General features: G+C 43.6%; 1 protein-coding gene across 5 annotated transcripts in view; it reads left to right on the top strand.

The window, feature by feature from the left end:
- Positions 1-19,808, top strand: part of LOC144682720 (protein furry homolog) — a 520,809-nt gene extending 501,001 nt beyond the window's left edge. For all 5 annotated transcript variants that reach the window (XM_078545350.1, XM_078545351.1, XM_078545349.1 and 2 more), the window contains exons 59-61: positions 10,811-10,921; positions 11,188-11,390; positions 18,057-19,808. In XM_078545350.1, the coding sequence (XP_078401476.1) occupies positions 10,811-10,921; positions 11,188-11,390; positions 18,057-18,306 (564 nt within the window). In that variant the 3' untranslated portion in view covers positions 18,307-19,808. The remainder of the gene's footprint in view (positions 1-10,810; positions 10,922-11,187; positions 11,391-18,056) is intronic.
- The last annotated feature ends 3,150 nt before the right edge of the window (positions 19,809-22,958 follow it).

Here is a 22,958-nt window from a genome sequence, read left to right as displayed (position 1 = left end):
GTACAGTGATATGATTAGTGATGCAAAGGTACAGCTGCTAGAAAAAATTATTGAAAGTGTTTTTAACTAATCCTTGCAAAACTTTACTCTAGTTCATACTGCACCAAACACCAATGCAACTTTCTTGGTACACAAATATGATGGCAATAGAATTCAAACCCTTGAAAACATCCCAGAGGTGTAATGATACACATTTTTGAAACATCAATAAAAATGTTAATCAATAAATTAACACATTTTTCAGCTTCTGCATTCATTAGGGTAAGATATTTTATCATAGATCTTGTTATATATTTGCAAAACATAATTTTGCACCAATGCTTTATGTTGCAACTTTTTAGAAATATAAAATAGGAATAGATCTTCAGGCCTGCTCCATTGTTCTGTTAGCGTTGGCATCTCTTTATCTTTTTAACACTTTTCCATATATCCTTTAATTCCCCTATTTTCCATGTACGTTCCTTCATTAGTCTGTTGCATAGTCAATAAACTCCAAGTCCAGTATATTTTTGAGCAACACAATACTCTTATAAAGACTAGGGTTACTAATTCAAAAAGCTCGCCCCCTAAAAAAATACCTTGCTTCAGCATTGAATATGAATCTGTGGTGAACCATTTTCTTTGCTATTTAAAGTAATGTAAACTTAGCACAATTATAATAAAACCTTATTTAACAGAAGATCAAAACGTTTCCAGAAACTTTTTTTTTGGGAGCAATCATATGAGTAATATTTAAGTTGAAGTTTTTGTTTTCCTGCTTCAAATAGAGGCTGTGTCAATGCTGGAGCTGGAATTGAGTGTCATCTGTCAAATTCTTTGACATAAACAAAGGCTAGATCCAAACTCGAACTCTCGTTCCTCTGCACCACTACTTCTTCACTCCAAGGTCAAAAAAAACAACCTAAGTAAAAAGTGTGACATTTTTCATTGCCCCACACTAGTCACTTACACAATTTTTAAAATTGAGACTTCAGTTTGTATTGTGGGCCTATGGCAATTGGAATCTGCATTATTTCATTATCAATCTAGGCTTTTTAAACTAAATTCCCAGATATAAAGGATAATGTGCTAATCCACAGCATGAGTCAAACCCAGGCTATCCAGAGTAAATAAATTATATTTGGCTTTCTTCACTATAATTCCAAATAATGCAAGTAACATTCACTACACAAGTGCCAGGAAATGACAAGTGAAATCAACAAGAGAGGGTCTAACCACTTCCTTTAGACATTCATCAGCATTAACATTGCTGAATATCCTACCACAAGCTTTCTGGGGATCACCATTGACAAGAAACTTAACTGGACCAGTGATATAAATACTGCAGCTATAAGAGTAGGTCAGAGGCTGGGCATTCTGCAGTGAGCAACTCAGCTCCTGACTTCCTAAAGACATAATTAACATCTACAAGGCCCAAGTCAGAAATGTCATGGGACAGAATTTTTAGCTCGGTGTGCAGGTGCAAGCCTGACCTGCTCGCGTGTAAAATAGCGTGTGATGATGTCAGGTGAGCATCCCGCGCTCACATGATATTTCGGTCGGCGGCCACACGCGAAAGTTGGAAGTGTGCCCGCCGACAATTAAGAGGGAAATTAAGCCCATTAAAATTCCGGTTGTCCCCGATTTTTCATGGTCCAACCAATCTTACAGTTGGCGGATGGGTGACTCTGTCAAGCAGACTTTGCATTTTTGATAAAAACCTCATCCAAGGGCGGAATGAGGTTTCTGTTATTAAATAAAAAAACATTAAAATGTATGGACAGAATTTCCAACATGTATATGTTCAGGTAACTGATTCTGATGTGTGGACATTTTGTTCTGGATTTTAAAATCTTTCTTTATTGCTTTTAAATTCTTCAGCTCCCTGAGGCAGCTCTCTGCCTTCAGGGAGCTTTCATTCTGCTCTCCCCCGTGCCGGAGCTTACGTCAGTGCCTGCCCCCACCCCGGCAGTGCTGAGCATTTCAGCGCATGTTTCACGCTGGTTGGCCGTTAATTGGCCAGTTAGCGTGAAATTACGGACGGGGGCCGATCGCGGACAGCGGTCTTTTCCCAGCCGCTCCCGGGCCCGCTGATTGCACCTGCACACTGACCTAAAAACCCTGCCCATGGAATGCTTCCTAATTTTCTGGATGAGTACAGTTCCAACAATACTCAAGAAATTCGGCACCATCCAAGACAAAGTAGCCCATTTGATCAGCACCCCATCCATCACCTTAAACATTCATCTCCCTTCACTGCACACTGTCACTGCAGTGTGTATCATCTGCAAGATGCACCACAGTAACTCACTAAGGCCCCTTCACCAGCACTTCCCAAACCTGCAACCTTTACCACCTAGAAGGACAAGGGTAGCAGGTGAATGGGAACCATCTCCAAATTCCCCTTCAAGTCATGCAACATCCTGACTTGGAAATGTATCGCATACCTTCATTGTCAATAGGTCAAAATCTTGGAACTCCCTCCCTAATAGCACTGTGCGATTATTTTCACCAAATGGTGTGCACAGTTCAAAAAAGAGGCTCACCACTACTTTCTGAAAGGCAGTTAGAGATGGGCAATAAATGTTAGCCTTGCCAGTGACGCCACATCCCTAGAATAAATTATGCAGCAAATCCTGCAAAAACTGCACATTTTTTTTGAAAAATACAGATATCATGCCCAGCTGTAGGAAACATTACACTTTCTAAGAATGAAATGGCCCCAAAAGCCCATGGTCTTTGATCCTGGCATAAATACTGGGATTTGTCTGCTACTGAACTCCAGAGCTCCAGTAAAGTTACTGGGGAGATCGTCTAAATTAAATAATGGCAGCAGGTGCTAAAACAAGTTGGTAAATCTGGTCCAGAATGCCAAGTTTCCAACACTTCCCTGGAAAGATGCATTACTACCCACAACAGACCCCATACAAATTTGCCCAAACTTCAGTGGTTTGGACACCATGCCTGGAGCCCAGGTAGGCCTTATTTTCACTATTTGGCAGACTGTACACAGTCTCACTTAACTTACTGAACCATCCATGTCTAACCAGACAAAGGTGAAAAATTCTTGGCCAGGAAGCATCACTTATGGCGCTGGCATTATTTGGGGGTGGGTGGAGGCACTGCCCTTAACAATACTCCACAGAAACTGCCCGAGAAATTCAAAACCCAGCATATCTGATCCTGGTTTAGTTTGCCCTTTGCTGGAAGGGCATACAATATTTTTAGTACCAATAAATTTATGAATTCCTTTCCCTCAATAGTCACCAATATAGGGCGGAATCATCCCAGATTTGCTTAAAGTGCGGTAGCAGGCAGGAAAAAGAACGTTTTACCCATCTGCTGCAATGGCGGCTTTTCATGCCGTATTGTCCCATACGCTGCACACCCCGCCTCATTAATAACACATCGGGTTGCTGGTGGGGTAGCCTCCGATTCGCCTGCCCTGCCATTACCTCAGGCCTTCAGTAATCCGGGCACCATATTTCAGTAATCCCTGCACAGAGCTAGCACTCGCTAAACCATCGGAAGCTACTGAAAAGTCATGGCTGCCAAAGGGAGGAAACGTGCTGCCCCCAAATTTAGCGACGCATCCCTCTGGTGCCTACTGGATGCTGTGGAGGCCTGCTGTGAAGTCCTCTATCCCTGCTCTGGGCGAAGACCAGAAAGCAAGGTCACCAATCCAGCATGGGAGGCAGTGGCAATGGTGGTCAGCGCCAATGCCCTGCAAGAGAGGACAGCCATCCAGTGTCAAAAGAGGATGACTGATCTCCTCCATTCCACCAAGGTAAGTCACTGTTCTCATCACTCTCAAACCCATCACACATCCACAGGGAACTCACTCACTGCCAGTTCAAGGATATCACCATCTCTCACACACACCCTCATCTGCCCTGCAGATCGTGTCCTCATCCCGTCCATTGCACCACTCACCATCCACACATGCCAGGCATCCTTCTCATTTGGCCTGGCAGGCATCCTGCGTACACTCTCTCCATCTGTATTTTTTTTCAAATCTTTCATGGGATGTGGGCATCTCTAGCAAAGCCAGGATTTGTTGCCCATTCCTAATTGCTCTTGAACTGACCTTGCTAGGTCATTTCAGAGCACAGTTAGGAGTCAAACACATTGCTATGTAGGCCAGACCAGGTAAGGATGGCAGATTTCCTTTCCTAAAGGACATTAGTGAATCAAATGGGTTTTTATGACAATCCATGATAGTTTCATGGTCACCATTACTGAGACTAGCTTTATATTCCAGCTTTACTAACTGAAATCAAATTCCACCAGCTGCCATGGTGGGATTTGAACCCATGGCCCCAGGGGATTAGCTTGAATCTCTGGATTACTAGTCAAAGGACATTACTACTATGCCACCGTCTTCCTAGGACAAGCTGGCACACAACAAAAGGGAGAGGTCGCAGACTGGTGTAGAAATATCTGACACCAAGGTCCTCACAGACTTTGAAAATAGACTGGTCCAGCTGGCCAGTGACAATCTGGACTGTTCCTGTGCTGACAGTGAGGTTGGCGGTGTCCAACAAAGTGCAAATCCAGCAGTGCAATATCCATTAGGCAATCGTGCTGTGAGTCAGTTCCCCTGTTCCACAGTCCCCTGCCATGCACTAATTATGTCTCCTTGCATTTGCAGGCACATCTAGGAAGCAGCCAAGGAGGTCCACCACACAGGTCGACTCAAGCCCCAAACACACTTCAGAAGAAAAATCCAATGATACCCTAATTGAAGACCCGTCACAGCTCTCATCCAAACCCTCCACCAGCGCGGAGACACACGTTAGTGGGTCCTAGTTCTAGAGTAGCCCCGGGGTCACAATCTGATGGGCACATCGTATTGTCTGATCCACAGCAGGCGGCGGCAGGCACTTCCCAAGTATCCGGCACTCGGAGGACTGCTGGAGGCCAGAAATCTGCTGAGTCCGAGTCAGATGAGGACCTTCTGGATTCGGTCATACCTCAGTTGCTGAAGCTACAAGGGAAGCTCAGGGACAAGCCTTCCTGATGTTTGCTGTGCTCCTCAGATTGCAAAGCATGATGGAGGAGTCAGTCCGCCTTCAGACTGAGGTGATAGTGCCAGCGTGCCAACGCACTGAGGTCAACACTGGTAGTATGGCAGCCACCGTGGAGACTTTCGTCCAACACATCGGTCCTGCACTGCTGCGCGGGCTGAACTCCATCGCTGATGCCATAGTTGGCCTCCAACAGTGTCAATGGGGAGGGGTGCAAGGCAGCTTGATCTCACCCCAGCTTCCTCTTCACCTCAAGGAGTCAGCCAGGGGCCCTCGGGCACCCAAAGAGAGGAAGATCAGCAGGTGCACACCCAGAGCCATCCAGTCAGGTGACTCCAGGAGTGCCTGGCCCATCAGAATCCCCTCTTCTTTTGACCCCAGCAGCTCCAGTGCCACAGTCTGAGGAGGGTTCTATGGCCACATAGCAGGACCCCAAAAGCAGGCTAGGGCCCTCCAGGTTTTGGCCCTGCAGAAGACGTCCATCAAGGTCATCACAGAGAGGGCGTAGCAGTAAGCAGAGTGCCTCCAACTCCGCTGTGGATGTTGAGGGAGCACCAAGACGTAGTGGCAGGGTTAGGAAGGTTAAGAAGACTATCAACATCCTGGGGGTTACCATTGACCAGAAACTGTACTGGACTAGCCATATAAATACTGTGGCTACAAGAGCAGGTCAGAGGCTAGGAATCCTGCGACAAGTAACTCACTTCCTGACTCCCCAAAGCCCGTCCACAATATACAAGGCACAAGTCAGGAATGTAATGGAATGCTCTCCACTTGATTGGATGAGTGCAGCTCCAACAACACTCAAGAAGCTTGACACCATCGAAGACAAAGGAACCCACTTGCTTGGCACCCCTTCCGCGAACGTTCACTCCTTCCACCACCGACGAACAGTGGCAGCAGTGTGTACCACCTACAAGATGCGCTGCAGAAACTCACCAAGAATTCTTAGGCAGCACCTTCCAAACCCACAACCACTACCATCTAGAAGGCCAAGGGCAGCAGATACGTGGGAACACCACCACCTGGAAGTTCCCCTCCAAGTCACTCCTGACTTGGAAATATATTGCCGTTTCTTCACTGTCACTGGGTCAAAATCCTGGAACTCCCTCCCTAACAGCAATGTGGGTGTATCTGTACCGCAGGGACTGCAGCGGTTCAAGAAGGCAGCTCACCACCACCTTCTCAAGGGCGACTAGGGATGGGCAATAAATGCTGGCCTAACTAGCAAAGGCCACTACCCATAAATGAATTTTTTAAAAGTTGCACAGCCCAGGCATGACTGTTAATCACTAGTACTTAAGGTTCACCATTGTAAATCAACTCCCAAGAATGTCTCCTTGCCTATGCTTCTTTGTTATGATGAGCAGTATTCGTGTCAGTCAGATGTGAAACCTTGGTTGCTGCACAAGATAAGGGCAGTTCTCTCAGTCCAGGGTCTCTTCCTTGTGAAGTGTGTAACCTTTAGACCAAACTGATGGTACAGCTTAATACTCACTGGACACATTAGTGATACCTGCGTCTCGATGGTGCTTGTCATTGCTGCCAGAATGTCATGGGCAAGCGTCACAGAGTTCCACCATTCCCTCTGTGTGCTCTCAGCACCTTTGAAGTGGGGCTAGACCCCCATCTGTTCATCTGTGTCCAGTGATGCTGTGCTCCTGAAGGGGTCAGCTCCTGAAGGCTGACAAAGGATCAGATGCATTTAAAGTTTGACAGCTGCGCCTTCATGTTATGACCCTGATCATAGAGCGCAAGCGAGCTGCCCTCAGCCAGACTGGAGTCAGGCATTCACAGAGGCAATATGAAGATCTATGGAGTGACCTCACTGCATGTCGTCATCATCCTCCTGGAATCCTGTGACTATTAGGGCCTCTGCTGCGTCTCCATGACATGACCCTGAACACAGAGGGTATGTGCGCTGCCATCAGCTGCACAGAAGTCAAATGTTCACAGATGCAAGGTGAGGATGTCAGGACTGTCCTCATTGCATCTTGTCATCATCTTCCATGAATCTTGTGGCTATGAGGGCCTCCTGAGCATGTCTGCCTCACCTGGCCAGTGCAATGGCTGTCATAAAGATGTTAATGTATATAATGTTATTGAAAATTATTTTAACTTGGACTTGTAGTAGGGTCTATGTCTGTGGGTGCCTGTGTGTGGCTTAATTGGATTAAAGCCAGATAGTCTGGGTGCTTCGAAGTATAGTAGTTTTGAGATGTCAGTTGGGTGAACAGTAAGTCAAAAGGTAAAGAGTACATTTGCAAGGGCAGCAGATAGATGGGAACACCACCACCTGGACATTCCCCTTCAAGTCACTCACCATCCTGACTTGGAAATATATCGCCGTTCCTTCACTGTCACTTGGTCAAAATCCTGGAACTCCCTTTCTAACAGCACTGTGGGTGTACCTACACCACATGGACTGCAGCGGTTCAAGATGGCAGCTCATCACCATCTTCTCGAGGGCAGCCAGGAATGGGCAATAAATGCTGGCCCAGCCAACGAAGCCCACATCCCGTGAATAAAAAAAGGTAGCATATGTGACTGACCAATTCCCTAGGCATGTCCAGGCTTTGGAGACACTGGTTCTCAGTCATCTACAGGAATGACAGGTGCCATCTATAGACCCTGGGTCTAGCGTGGTACCTTATGAACAACAGCTCGCTGTGTATCTTCAGCTGCGTGTGCAGCAGGCCCTGCCACCCCTTCATCTTGAGGGAGGTGCTTCTCCCTTTGCAAAACCAGGCACCGCTGGCGCTCTTTTCTTCTTCTTTAGTCACTGTAAGCCATGAGGCATACTGCTAAATCACCAGGCTCCATGATCCTGATGTTCTCCTCCTGCAGGATCAAAGAGAGAGACATGTTGGTCAGCATGGGTGTTTTAAGAACCTCTCTTGGTGAAGTCTGAAGGCCTAATAAGGCATGCAGGAAAGTGCTGGCCACCACTTGGATGGCCAGTGTGTAGCGCCCTCATTGGTTGTCCAAAACCCCACCCTACTCCACTTGACTAATTGGCAGCAACTTTGGCCATTGGACTCCATGCTGTGCCCTCAGCTCAGGCTCAGGCATTCTCCTAACATTCACTGGAAGGCTGTGCTGTTAGCTTGAACCATAATGGATAAAGTCCACACCTTAATAAAGCCGTTGCATGGGACTGTGAGCACCTCCACTAGTGACTGCACCATGGCCACCTTTCGCAAAGGGTTTCTACAACTTGACCAGTCAGCCAATTGCTGTGCTGCCCCCTAAAATGCACATTAATGTGCAGTCTGTGCCCAAGGGATGAAAGGTTCTGGAGCATTTGGTGGTACTTTCATGCTTTTGTGTTGCTTGAGTGGGCAGAAAAGTTTCAGAGGCCCGAATCCAAGCATGTCAATGGAGCTGCAGCTTGAACGATCTCAACTGTGGAAGAATGCTCACTTTTGACAAGCTTTTCCAAGTGGCCTCTTCCCTTCCCCGCTCCCCCAACCCTACCAGCATGTGCTTGAGTATTTCCTTCAGTCTGTGCTGCCATGACCTGCCCCCCTATCCCAGCAAGTGCTTGAGTATTTTTTTCTGTCTGTTTGTGCTGCCTTGCCCCTCACCCCCTAATCTAAAAAATCCTCAGTGTGCTAAGAATTACGCTGACAACCAATTTAAGATTGTCATTCAGGCTTGCAGGGTGGCGCATTTGCAAGTACTGGAAGCTACGTATATTCATACACAGGGCCCTGTATTTTGCAGATAGAAAGAACATGTATGCGTATTACGCCTGTTTCAGCTGAACAAAGTAAGTGACAGCCAAACAAAATAAGTGACAGCCATTCGGTGACTCATTCCTCAGGGCAATGCCTTGACCAATCATGGTCAAGCTGCCTGGTTTAAATTTCGAACAATGCTTGGCAGTTAACTGTCAGTCACCGTCAACTGCTGCATTCTCCATGGCAACTGGAAGCTCTACCAATCAGAGTCCACTTGCCAACCAATCAACACTCTTCTCATACAATATAAATTGTTGTTTTCCTCTTATATTGCAATTCTGCAATTCTTCGACATATCTCTTTTTTAGCAATACTCAAGTTCTGTACTACCACCTCCTGTAACTGGTATTTCTGTAACTCTAATAAATTAGTCAAACATGATTTCTCTATCACAAAACCATGTTGACTGTACCTGATCTCATTTAGATTTTATAAATGCCCTGCTATAACCTCCTTAATAATAGCTTCTAACATTTTCCCTGTGACAAATGTTAACCTAACTGGCCTGTAGTTTCCTGATTTCTGTGTCCCTCTTTTCTTGAATAGAGGAATTACATTCACTCTTTTCCAGTCTGATGGAACCTTTCCAGAATCTAAGGGATTTTGGAAAATTACAACCAACGCATCCACTATCTCAGCAGTCACTTCTTTTAAGATCCTAGGCCATCAGGCCTTGTCAGCCTTCTAGTAGTTTTCTCAGTACCCTTTTCCTGGTGATTGCAATTGCTTTAAGTTCCTTAAGTTCTTTATTCTGCGGTCAGACCATCCCAGATCACTAAATATCTTTGATTTGGGGTCCAATGTACAGATTGGACCATCATTAAAATTACCTGATAGAGGAACATACGCAGAAAATCTTCTGGTACCGAAAAATGATAAAATCCTGTTAAAACTAATGAATAAAACAAATATATAAATGTTAATGTTTTAAATAAAACTGAAAAGATGCAATGTAAGGAGAAGTTCTGAATTGTGCCGAAAGGTAAATCACGCTGTTGAAGCTATCTCTTTTTTCAGAAATACTCGAGTTCTCTACTACCAAGCGACTAAAATATAAAATAATGCACTACTTTTACAGCATTTTTTTTTGTACAGTTTTGATGAAGCAAACTCAACGATTTAAAAGGACTGAGTCCTACATAGAATGCTACGGACAGATTACCATCAGTTCTTAATTTTTAATGATGTTTTGAATGTATATTCATCAGAAACTACTTTAAAATATTAATATTTCAAAAAATTTTGAATAGCATTTGATTTAGTGACATTTGCATTTACGAAATGCTTTACTACATTGAAATTGAGTTATGTATAGTGAATGACTTTTAAAGCATAGTGACCTTTATGCATTTGATTTAGCTGAAGCTTTTAATAGCAAAATGCACTTGTATGAAACATTAGAATAAAACATTTATAAACAAATAATTACAAACTTATGACTCTTCATTGATTAGGATAGATAATTAATATTTCTCAGAATTATTTAAAGGTAATGTTTCTCAAAACCAAAAACTTCAAAAGCTCCTAACTTCACCTATTAGTGGAAAACAGAGTAATCAGGTTGTTTCTATATTAGATATTCAGGGGAACTAAGTTATTTAAATGAAATAAGTTATGGACAGAAAGGAGTTCAAAGGACTGAAAGATCACCTGTAAAAGTACTTATTTTCCTTAAAAGAGAATTGTTGCTTTTTTTTTCAAATTAGAGGTATCAAATAACATCTGCCCAGTTAATAACAACATACTCTCTGGAGACATAGCGACCTAATAAAGAATTTAATACCATTCATTAAAAATACAGACATTTTAATAATTTACATACTTCAATTCCTGTTCTCAGGAGGAGAGTGACAGATAAGCATTACATTGCAGTAATAGACAACTTTTGCATAGATATATAATCGCGTATAGCAATATTAATCATTCCTAGGCTATGCATAATCTCTATTTTATTATTTTGATACTTTGCTTAGTGGCTAGGTATTTAGAAAACTGAAGAAATAATGTTCCCGATATTATTAATGCTTGATTTAAACCGTTTGACTTCTTTGCCTTTTATAGCAACTTGAGTTGTGTCAAAGACTCTACAAGCTCCACTTTCAGCTGCTGCTGCTCTTCCAGTCTTACTACAAACTAATCGGACAGATCCATGTTGTCAGTTCAATGCCAGAGGTAAAAAAGTTCCTTTGTGACTGACGCTAATCAACATATTCCCAAAAACATACTTAAAATCAACAACTGCTCCATAGCATATTTTATTTCAGCATGAAGTTCTAATCCTGCCATGAAACTTTGTTGTAAATAAACTTAAACTTAGAATAACTTTTTTTTTCAGTGACGTATACACTATACCATAATGCTAGAGTTTGTTAGTAGGGAAATGGTTAAAATGAAGAACTGCTCTGATTTGTATCGTGTTATTAATACTTGTTTACTAGCTGCTGAATATGTCAAAAGAACTGAATGACTTGAGGGATAACCTGAAAGAAGCTTCAGCTCTAATAGCAGTTGAACCCCTCAAAGATGAAATCAGTTTACATGGACTCACAATAACCTCCTCTGAAACTGCTGTTCAGACCATGCTGGAGTGCCTGAAGAACAGGGATCTTATAACTGCTTTGCGGCAAATCAGGGATTGCAGGTTAGACTTTGGATATACTGTTCATATTTTGTAGATACTTTTTTTTTGTATAATGGGCCTATTTCATTTGATTGCTTTGCTTAATCAGATACAAGGGCATTTTAATGAAAAATTACATCATTCTTTTGTCAATATTATTTTGCTTTACCAGCAAACACACTGTTTTATGTTTTAAATATTTATAGACTGTAGGCTATCAACGATACTCTGCAATTTTAACTTACCACTAACAAACTATAATAAATACTATTGTGATTCCAAATTTATGCCAACTAACTATAAATCCCACCAGCAGTACCAGCCCGATGGTATATGCTAACTGTAAGGGCTGGGACTAGCATAGACAATCGGATTGGTGAACAACACACAGTTTAATTGGGATTCAGAATCGTCTCTATTAACATACGTAGTGTTGAGGCCATTATGTGATATGTTTTGACCTTGGGATACCTCACTAAGATCAGAGCCAACCTCCTATTCAGTGCGCCAGCGCAGTCTTCGGCCACCTGAGGAAGAGAGTGAAGACCAGGACCTCAAACCCAGCACCAAGCTCACAGTCTACAGAGCAGCAGTGATACCCACCTTCCTATATGGCGCAGAGATGTGGACTATGTACAGCAGGCACCTCAAAACTCTGGAGAAGTACTACCAGCACTGACTCTGCAAGATCCACAGGATAGGAGCACCAACGTCCGTGTTCTCGCTCAGGCCAACATCCCCAGCATCGAAGCATTGACCACACTCGATCAGCTCCGCTGGGCGAGCCACATCGTCCGCATGCCTGACACACAACTCCTGAAACAAGCGCTCTACTCGGAGCTTCGACACGGCAAGCGAGCCCCAGGAGGGCAGAGGAAACGCTTCAAGGACACCCTCAAAGCCTCCTTGAAAAAGTGCAACATCTCCACCAACATCTGGGAATCCCTGGCCCAAGACCGCCCGAAGTGGAGGGAGAGCATCTGGGAAGGAGCTGAACACCACGGTTCTCATCTCCAAGGGCTAGCTGAAGCCAAGCGTCAACAGAGAAAGGAGTGCATGGCAACCTAGGCACCCCTACCACCCATTCCCCCTACCACCATCTGCCCCACCTGTGATAGAGACTGTAGGTCGCGCATTGGACTCTTCAGTCACCCAAAAACTCATTTTTAGTGTGGAAGCAAGTCATCCTCGACCCTGAGGGACAGCCTAAGAAGAAGAAGATTCCTACAGGAGTGCTGAATGCTGCGTCTCAGCATCAGCAGGCAATGGTCATTCTGATGGTCCCATGGGCCATTGATCTAGTCAGGGAAAAAAAAGATTGCTGTTGCTCCAGGCAGGAGATTCTACTATTGGCGGGGGCGACTTCACCATCAACAAAGTTAGGGAAGTGGTGGGCAGCTGCCTCCTCGTAGCAGACGTATTGTACAAAAACACTTTGCTCCAGTTAATCAACATGTACATCCCAGCTCTAAAGAACAAGCAGCTGACCGTCTGCCAGCAGCTCCCACTGCTGCTAGCAATGTCCAGGACGGTCAATCTAGGCAGTGACTTCAACTACATCATCGATGATGCTGGCCAATCTGGAAGGGCCAACAACAAACTGAATGCCATGTCCAAATTCCTGACGGAAGTGGCAAAAGACACCAAGCTGCATGACATTTTTAGCAACCTGCAGATGGAGTGCCACGTACACCTGGTTGAAGCCAGACGGGCCCATCCCTTCCAAGATAGATCTCCCGTTTAAGTCCCAAATACTCGCATCAAATTAACCAATATCAAGCCGGTCATCTCTGACCACTGTCTCCTACTGGCCGACTGTCACCTACAGGAAGACCAATAAGTTTGCAGGGGAACATGGAAGCTGAACATGAAACTGTTGCCCCTAGAAAACATAAAAGAACTCACTAAGGCCCTGATGTACTGGTGGGAAGCGATCAAGGCGAACATCAAAAGTATCTTCATCCTCAAAGATGTTCAGAGGTGAGAGAGACAGAGGGAAGTGTTTCAACTCCAGAAAAGCATGCAGACTGTGCTGTTGCTGCAGTCGAAGTGGTTCAGTGTCAGGGAGGATCTTCAAGAGGTGAAGAGCCAGCAGGCCTTGCTCTTTTCCTCAAAGGCCTCCAAAATCATCTTCCGCTCCAGAGTCCAACCTATGGAGCAGGATGAGACATGCTCACATGTCTTCTTCCAAATAAGTACACAGAGAAAGAGCTCCGTGATCGTAGCCTGAAGGAAGAAGACGGCTCAGTAAAGGCATTGCATCCTGATACATTAAGGATCAGCAAATTTTTTTTATGCGGGCTGCACAACATGAAACCTGTAGACAGCAAGACCTCCCAGTCCTCTGTCATAAAGGCCTTAAATGACAGTAAGCAGGAGTCTGGACAAACCACTAATTCTGGATGGGCTGACAAAAGCCATCAGATCCTTCGAGATGAGTAAAATCCCAGAAGCAACAGTTTATCAACCGTGTTGTATTCGGCTTTGTGAGACTGTATCAGTCCAGATCTGTTGGAAATGTACGAGAGTATGCTTCTGGTCAACAGCGTGTCAGAATCCATGAGAAAGGCAATTAGGGGTGGGCAATAAATGCTGGCCCAGCCAGTGACGCCCACATCCCATGAACGAATTTTTAAACATCATCCTCGTCTACAAACAGAAGGGGGAGAGGGAGAATCAGAAATTGACAGTCCATTTCACAGCTTAACATCGACTATAAAATTTTGTCCAAGGTAATTTCCATTCAGGTAAATATTCTGCTCTAGAATTGACAATCCACAGTGACCAGACCTCTGCTGTACCCAGCAGGAAGATCTCTGATAGCTTCATTCTAATCAGGGATGCAATCACCTGTGTACAGGACAGGAGGGGAGGCACCTGTCTTATCAGCTTGAACCAGGAGAAGGACTTTGGCAGAATATCGCACACCTACATGATGGACATGCTCTCCAAAATAGGGTTTGAGGAGGGAGTCCACAATTGGATCCAACTGATCTACAGAAACATCTGTAGTGTAGTTTTAATGGATAAGAATCAAAAAACTTTCCAATCAAATCTAGATTCAGTCAAGGCTGTCCTCGCTCCTCGTCTTGCTAACTTCTTTACCCAATGAGTGGTGAGGATATGGAACTCGGTACCACAGAAAGCGAATGGTGTAGATGAATTTAAGGGGAAGCTAGACAAGCATTTGAGGGAGAAGGGAATAGAGAGTTAAATTGATGGATTTAGATGAGGAAATATGGCAGGAGGCTTGAGTGAAGCATAAAAACTGGCATGGCCTGGTTGAGCCAAACCTGGAATGAGTGAGTTGTCTTATGAGGATAAATGGGACTGACTGGGCTTGTTTCCATTGGAGTTTAGAAGAGTGAGGAGTGACTTGACTGAAGTATATAAGATCCTGAATGGCCTTGACAAGGTGGACGTGGAAAGGATGTTTCCTCTTGTGGGTGAGTCCAGAACTAAGGGGTGCTGTTTTAAAATTAGGAGTTGCTCTTTTAGGACAGAGATGAGGAGAAATGTTTTCTCTGAGGGTTGTGCGACTTTGGAACACTCTGCCTCAGAAGGAAGTGGGAGCGGGGTCACTGAATATTTTTAAGGCAGAGGTAGATAGATTCTTGTTACGCAAGGGAATCAAAGGTTATCAGGGGTAGATGGGAATGTAGAACTCGAAACACAAACAGCTCAACCATGATCTTATTGAATGGCAAAGCAGGCTCGGGAGCCGAATGGCCTACTTCTGCTCCTATTTCATATGTTCATTTGTTTAAAAGGCCTGTTTCAGTGTTGTACAACCTATGTAATCCTATGCTTGCCAAGTCCATCAGGAAGGACCTGATGTAAAGAAGTGTGACAATCCTAGGCAGCAGAGGCAATTGATTCAAAGCCTTCCTGTACATGGACGACATTGCTTTCTTTTGCTCTGATCCACTATCAGTTCGCAGACTGATGAGCATCTGCGACCAGTTCAAAATGGCCTTGGGAGCCAAAGTAAATCACAACAAAAGTAAGGGCCATGTTCTTTGGGAACTGGGCCGACTGATCCTTTGCCCCCTTCATTGTCAAGTCAGACTACTTGTAGACGTCGGAGATATCACTCAGAAGGGGCAGGGTGTACTGTGCTCCAAAAACTGGGAGGAGCATACAGCCAAGATGAAACAGAAAGTGGGCATGTGGGAGAGATGCTTCCTCTCCAAAATGGTCATCAAGTCAAAGTACTCTTTGTGTTGCTGTATAGGGTTTGGCCTGTATCCTGCTCCTGACCCACGGTGGTCACCTTCCACTTTATCTGGAGGTCGAAAATGTATCGTATCCTCAGGGCCATGATGTGCACATCTCTAGATAGAGGGGGGAAATGTTTCCAACATCACCCTTATTCTCATGGTCACTCTGCATCAAGTTGTACACGCACTCTCAGTATGCAAACACCAAGGCAGAATTTTAGAGGCCTCTGAACATTGCTGTCAAGCTCAAATGGGGACCGAGCCCATACAGTGCGGGGAAACAGTCACCTGATATGATTTTCCCCAGAACAGCCAATTAATGGCCAGAGGGCGAATTCGCGTCTGTTGTCTCCTGAGGCTGGAGGGCCAAACAGAGGCCTTCCAGATTGAAAGCAGCAGCAGGAGGCCATAGCAGTTAAGTGAGGGAGAGCCCACTTTAAAATGGAGACACCTTCTCTCCAACCTTTTCAAATTTTAAATTAAAAGTGGCCTTTGCAGCAGGCCACCACTGCAGGTGGGGATATCAGCGGTGGGTGGGTGGTTGGAACACCTCCACAGGGCAGCCTATGGCTTCAGCTGCACCCAGGAAGGAATGGAGGGCCTCTAAGCTGGTCGGGAGCACTACCCCCCCTCCACCCCCAACCCCAGTCTGCTGCTAGAAGGCTGTCTCTAGCCAGCTGAACTGTCCCCCACTGCCTCCAGGAACCTGAAGGCCTTTAACTGGGTCAATAGGCTACCCGCTGCTTGTGGGCAAGTAGCTCTGCTGCCCACACCCCCCCCCCCCCCCCCCCCCACAACCCACTTCCAGGAAAATGGCCCAGTGGGTGGGATGGAGCTGGGGAACCAGTATACGGGTCAGTGGTTCAAAATTCCAGGTCCGTCCACCTCTGCTCCTAGCCCTGGTGAGGCTAAAAATCCAGCCCCAAGTGTCACTACATGTTGAGGTTCTATATTTTCCCGGTGTTGCGAAGGATGGATCTGGCGAAGTTGCCATGGAACGCTCCATTCATTTGGACAGTGCCCTACCACCTGTCCTTTGTGGAAATGTTTGCGCTGAAAAACACTTATGACCACAACCCATCAGGCAGGCAATGGTCCACACGTAACATCCTCAAGGCCCCTTGGGAAAAGGAGTTAGTTAATCATGTCAGATGGCTCCTGAGCAAATTGTCAAAGTCACTTGGCAGAATGCCTTGTCACCAGAACTTTCAAACAAGCACCAACACAACCTTGGTTGGTGGTGAGAAGGGCCCTCTCCATCAGATCCTTCATGCACATATGGAGCCTCAGTGCCCCGTACATTGTCCTGTGTTGGGGAAGAAACCAACAGCTGCTACTTCTGGAATGTGCCTTTGCAAAGAAGTTCTGGAAAGACATGCAGTGATTTGTCGCGGTTCATTCCAAGCAACTCTTCAACACACGACTCTGTGCTGTATAGGCTGTTTCCCACAACGAACAAACATTAACTGCTGCTGGAGAGCCATCATCAATTCTGTGAGAGACATTCTTTGCTCTGCCCAAAACTTGTTGGTCTTCCAGTGCAAAGAGCAGTCCACAACCGAGTGTTGCACATTTCCAAAATTCAGGACTATGTGCTGAGGGATAGACTAAAGCTTAGGGCAGCTGCTGCAAAGGCTTAACAGGGAACAGCAACAGTTGAAGGTCTACTGCCAAAGTACACCGAGGGGCTGGAACCCGTGTAAAACCCTTTATGTACCAGAGAATGTTTGATGTGAAATGTATATTGTAAATATAACCTATAATTGTAAGTGTAGTGAGGCACCTCAGAGTGTCACATACAGTATTAAAAGGAATTGAACTGTATTGCAGTTTATGTAAAATTTGAACTGTAATGTAATATATTTTAACAAATTTTATGAATCAATTATACGTTTTCAAATAAAAATATTAACTGTAAATGTCCTCACAGATGGACCAGCTTAACATCTGCGTTGTATCCTCACTTAGAACCTGTGTTGCAAGTTGCACATACGTAAAATAAACTTAATAAAAATGACTTTGCAACAGACAACATGAAGCTATATAGCAGTTCCAGAACACTTGGTGCAAAGCTTCCTTATGGACAGAAGGGAAATGGAAAAGAAATGCAAGAAGAAAGATCAAACATAGTTTCAAAATTTACTTCCAGAAACAGCGCAATTAAGAAAAATGGATACCTATTTTATACTGTAGAGTAGATAATGGAACATTTCATCCCAATAGAACCTAATTTTATTACAATTAACTACAAACTGACTGGTACTTTCAGTGCCTGTACATGAACCAACTGGAAAATTGGGTAGGATGTTAATGGGTGCAAATGAGGTAGAATCAATCTCTGGCCATCTTCATAACTGGTTATGCCTACTTCATACATATTAATTTTCTGTAATTAATCAAAAATTCTATGCAAAAATGATTTATGATTTACCATTTGATACACTAATTCTCTTTAATATTGTTACAGGACCATATGGCCTAACGATATATTTGGCAGTAATATGGAGGATGAGGTCCAGACACTTCTTAATATTTACTTCAGACACCAAACTTTGGGACAGACAGGCACATTTGCACTGCTGGGCTCCAATCATGATCTATCAAAAATCGGTTCAAAGTTGATGGAGCTGAATGGAGAGATTCAGGATATGATTCAGAAGGCTCAGAGTTACCATGTCATCAGTACTTATCTTCCAGACACCAGCACTAGTCTCTGACAGGAGTGTTCTGCCTCCCTTTTGTTTACAACTGGAAATGCTGCAATGCTGGTCTGATGTCCTTCAATATCTTTTCAATCTTAGAAAAACTTGGCCAGGCTGTTCTCACATTTGTGACACTTAACAGTTTCAGTAAACTTAAGTGGAAAAATATTAAAATGTGCAGCAATATCAAAAGATCAAAAGTAAAGTAAAACACCCAGTCAGATATAAAAGTAGCTTATTTTCAAAGCACACATTTATTCTTATTTTGGGTAACTATGATAAGCTGACAAAATACAAGTTCACACATTACCTGAGGATACCAAAGGCCATCGCAAATTTGAGCTATTCTTCCTGAAGAACTATTTTGACAAAGATGTAATTTTACTTTAAGATGTCAACATGATACTATTGCCACAGAATGGTTGCAAATTGTATGCTAAAGTGTGTGATTTGTGACTACTGGCTTAATAAATGACTTAATAGCAGGCAACATGAAGCAGTATGCAATGCACTAGGAAGCAGTTTTGTTAAGCTGAATGCCTGTGTTTCAACCTTTTTTAAATGCTAAAAACTTTATTGTATGCCTAGAACAGGAGCATTGTTACTATATCAGTACTTGTTCACACTGAGCTGCTATAAAGCACATTTTTGTTAGAAAAATGGCACTTAATTGTTGTCTACTGGGCCATACAATGGGATTTATACTGTATTTGAAATATCGTGAATAATTCAGATGAGAACTATTTGGGTGTTGGCTGCTTTTTCTACTAGATAGAAGCTATCACGGACTTATTTATAAATAAAAAAAATGCTGCTTTTAATAGTTTTGTAGATGAGGCTAAGATTTTCACATCCAATTAGTTAATGCCTGCTGATCTGCCAAGCATGCACATTTATATGTAAAATATAAATTCTATTGAAATGTTTTGAAAATCAGCAGTCTATGCTTTAACTTTCTAAATTCAGCCACATAGCTCTGAATTTGTATTGTGGGTGGGAGGGGGATCTTCTCATGCTGAGATTCTTCCTCATTTTTGAAACACTCATTCAGAAGCTATATAATTAATTTTGCATGTAAAAATCCCCTGCACATTTAATGGCATCTTTAGAATTATCCATATAACTTATTTACCTTGTAAATAATATTACAGCTACTGTGAAGTACTTTAGGTTTGTGTTTTGTTCTGTAAATTCATGGACTGTGTGTACAACTGCCGTATATCATATAACTATGTTTAGTGATGTTATTCCTTGTGGAAAAGTGAGTTTTTATTTAATACTTTCCATTGCACTTATTACACTTCAAGTCTATCAAAGCCACCAGTAAAAATGTGGCAGGTTACGAATTTGGCTGCTTTTCTATTATACCTTTATTGAAACTCAGCTTCCTAATTCAGATGGGTGAGATAGAAATCTGAATGGTACAGGATTCCATGAACTGTAATTGGGAAAAAAAATCAGGATGTAATTCTCCCAAACTGACCTATATCCCATTAAACATTGTGCATTATCAATGAGTTCTTTTTGTGAAGTGGTTGTGATTTCAATATGTGTTATTCCCCAAAACTGTGGTTCACAAAGCACAGCAGAACTAGCTTAAATACTGCATTTCAAATTAGGTAGTAATCACAAGAGACACAAAATATGGAAGAAACCTCTTGTGAAGTTTCAGAAATTATGAAATAAGCTGGTCAATGATACTGCTGGTTAAGTATCATACAATAGAGTCTTACAGATCAACATCTCTGTCCCAGGCCATTGCTGCAGAGGTTCCTCAGGGTATTGGCCTAGCCCAGCCATTTTCAGCTGCTTCACCAATGACTTTCCCTCTATCATAAGGTCAAAAGCGGAGATGTTTGCTGATGATTGCACAATGTTTAGCACCATTCTCAACTCCTCAGATACTGAAGCAGTCCATATCCAGTGAGACCTGGACAACATGCAGACTTGGGCTGATAAGTAGCAAGTAACAGTCATGCCACACAAGTGCCAGGCAATGGCCATCTCCAGCAAGAGAGAATTTAGCCATCTCTCCTCAACATTCAATGGTATTACCATCACTGAATCCCCCACTATCAACATCCTGGATTACCATTGACCAGAAACTGAACTGAACCAGCCATATAAATACTGTAGCTACAAAAGCAAGTCAGAAGCTGGGAATTTTATGGTGAGTAACTCACCTCCTGACTCCCCAAAGCCTGTCCACCATCTACAAAGCTCAAATGAGTAATGCAATGGATTACTCTCCACTTGGGCTGGATGAGTGCAGCTCCCACAACTCTCAGAAGCTTGACACCATCCCAGTCAAAGCAGCACACTTGATTGGCACTCCATTAACCACCTTAAACATTGACTCCCTCCACCACTGATGCACAGTGGCAGCAGTGTGTACCATCTGCAAGATGCACTGCAGCAACTCACCAAGGCTCCTTCAACAGCACCTTTGAAACCCTCAACCTCTGCCACCTAAAAGGATAAGGGCAGCAGATGCATGGGAACACCACCACCTGCAAGTTCTCTTCCAAACCACATACCAACCCGACTTGGAACTATAGCACTGTTCCTTCACTGTCACTGGGTCAAAATCCTGGAACTCCTTTCTAACAGCATTATGGGTGTACCTACACCACATGGACTGCAGTGGTCCAAGAAGGCAGCTCACCATCACCTTCTGAAGAGCAATTAAGGATGGGCACTAAATGCTGACCTAGCCAGCAACACTCAAACCCATGAAAGAATTTTTTAAAAATTGACCCCCGGTCTGCTCCTTTACCTATGGCAGGATTTTGCCCTTTGGGTCAGAGTCGAATGGGCATCACAATGGGCACTGAGAAACAAGTCACCCAGCAATCCAGTTAAGGACAGCAGACAGGCTCAAAGCTACGGACCCTGCAGCTCAAAAGAAGCAGCAGCCTGCAGTCAAGCAAGAGAGCGAGGGCACCTCCATTTTGAGGCATCCTCCAATTTTTAAATTTGAAAATGCCCTCAACAGCCAGGCCACCATTGTGGAGGGGAGCCCTTCCACGAGGCAGTCTGCAGCCACAGCTGAGAAGTGCCTCATGCCTGCCTGGAACACTGACACTGGGGTTCCCCACCCCCGCCACTAGGAGTCCACCAGTCTGCTTCTGGCAATGGGCCTTATGCTATTTTACTTTACTACCCGCCATTTGCAGGCAGGTAGCCCTGAAAACTTCAATTCTGCTTGCTGGAAAATGGCCCAGGTGGCAGGATGGTGCCAGACTGGCTGCTGACATGAACTCTGACATCTCCATTTGGGGCTGAAAATCCTTCCCCTGATCTCATCAGCAGGAAGCTATTAAAGAGGTGGAGGGAGGCCTCATATAAATGTATAAGTCTGAAGAGAAATGTCAAGGCTACAAGGCAGAGTAAGGTTTAAACATCAAGCAGATTCTGGCAGTAAAGGACAGAGCTTAATAATGGTAATAGGGCATTAGCAACCAATGCTGAATCATGGAAGAATTAAAATTAGAAGTGTTATGACTAAATGCATAAAGCAGTCACAACAAAATAATTCATTGCACAAAGATAAATGAGCTTGATCTGGTAGCCACAACTGAGATGTGGTTGTAAGGTGACCAAGTTGGGAACTAAATACTTTGGCATACTTGACTTAGAAATAAGATTAAATGGAAAAGTCAACTCTTTTCTTCTCCGATGCTGCCAGACCTGCTGAGTTTTTCCAGGTAATTCTGTTTTTGTTTCGGATTTCCAGCATCCGCAGTTTTTTGTTTTTATAAATGGAAAAGGGGGTTGAGTAGCCCTGATAACAAAGGATGAGAAAGGATCTTAGTCCAGAAAATGAGGATGTAAAATCAGTACGCATGGAGCTAAGAAATTACAAAGGGCAGAAAATACTAGTGGGAGTAGTTTATAGGACCCCTGATAATAATCATATTGTTCAGCAGAGTATAAATCATGAACATATAAAAAAAGGTAATGCAGTAACCATGGGGGCCTTTAAACTTCATGTAGACTGGGTAAATCAAATTGGCAAAAGCTGTATGGGTCAGGAGTTCACAGAATGCAACCACTGTTTTAAAACCATGTCTCCAGGAACCAACTAGGGAACAGGATACTTTAGATCTATAATTGTGTAATGAGACAGTGTTAATTTGTAATCTTACATAAAAGGTCGCTGGGGAAAGATAATCATAGTGATAATTTAGCATTGAGAGTAATGTGACTAAATCCTAGTCTTAAATCTAAACAAAACCCACCACGTAGATGAGGGGAAGTTAGTTAGAGATCGGAAATTAGATTAAGAGGTATGACAATGGATTAACCATGGTAAACATTTAAAGAATTCATTAATGAAGGATAAATACAAGCTCCACTGGAACAGTGGTACGACCATGGCTAACCAGAGAAGCTAAGGATGGTATTGGATTTAAAAAGGACTTACAATGTTACCAAAGAATAAAATGCCTGAAGATGGAACTGAGGGTAGTATTAACATGGTTTGGAGATTGGTTATTGGAACAAGGGTCATTTTCAAGGTGGCAGGGTGTAACTAGTGGGGTGATGCAGGGATCAGTGTTTGGGTCTCAACTATTAACAACCTATATCAATGATTAGATGAGGGGACCAAATATAATCCAGTTTGCTGACAATACAAACAAAGCTATGCAAGAAAGTAAGCTCTG

Source organism: Cetorhinus maximus, chromosome 7 (genome assembly GCF_964194155.1).
Source record: "Cetorhinus maximus chromosome 7, sCetMax3.hap1.1, whole genome shotgun sequence".
Taxonomy (NCBI): domain Eukaryota; kingdom Metazoa; phylum Chordata; class Chondrichthyes; order Lamniformes; family Cetorhinidae; genus Cetorhinus; species Cetorhinus maximus.
Note: the sequence above shows the minus strand (reverse complement) of the source record. Positions and strands in the feature narration are given on the sequence as shown.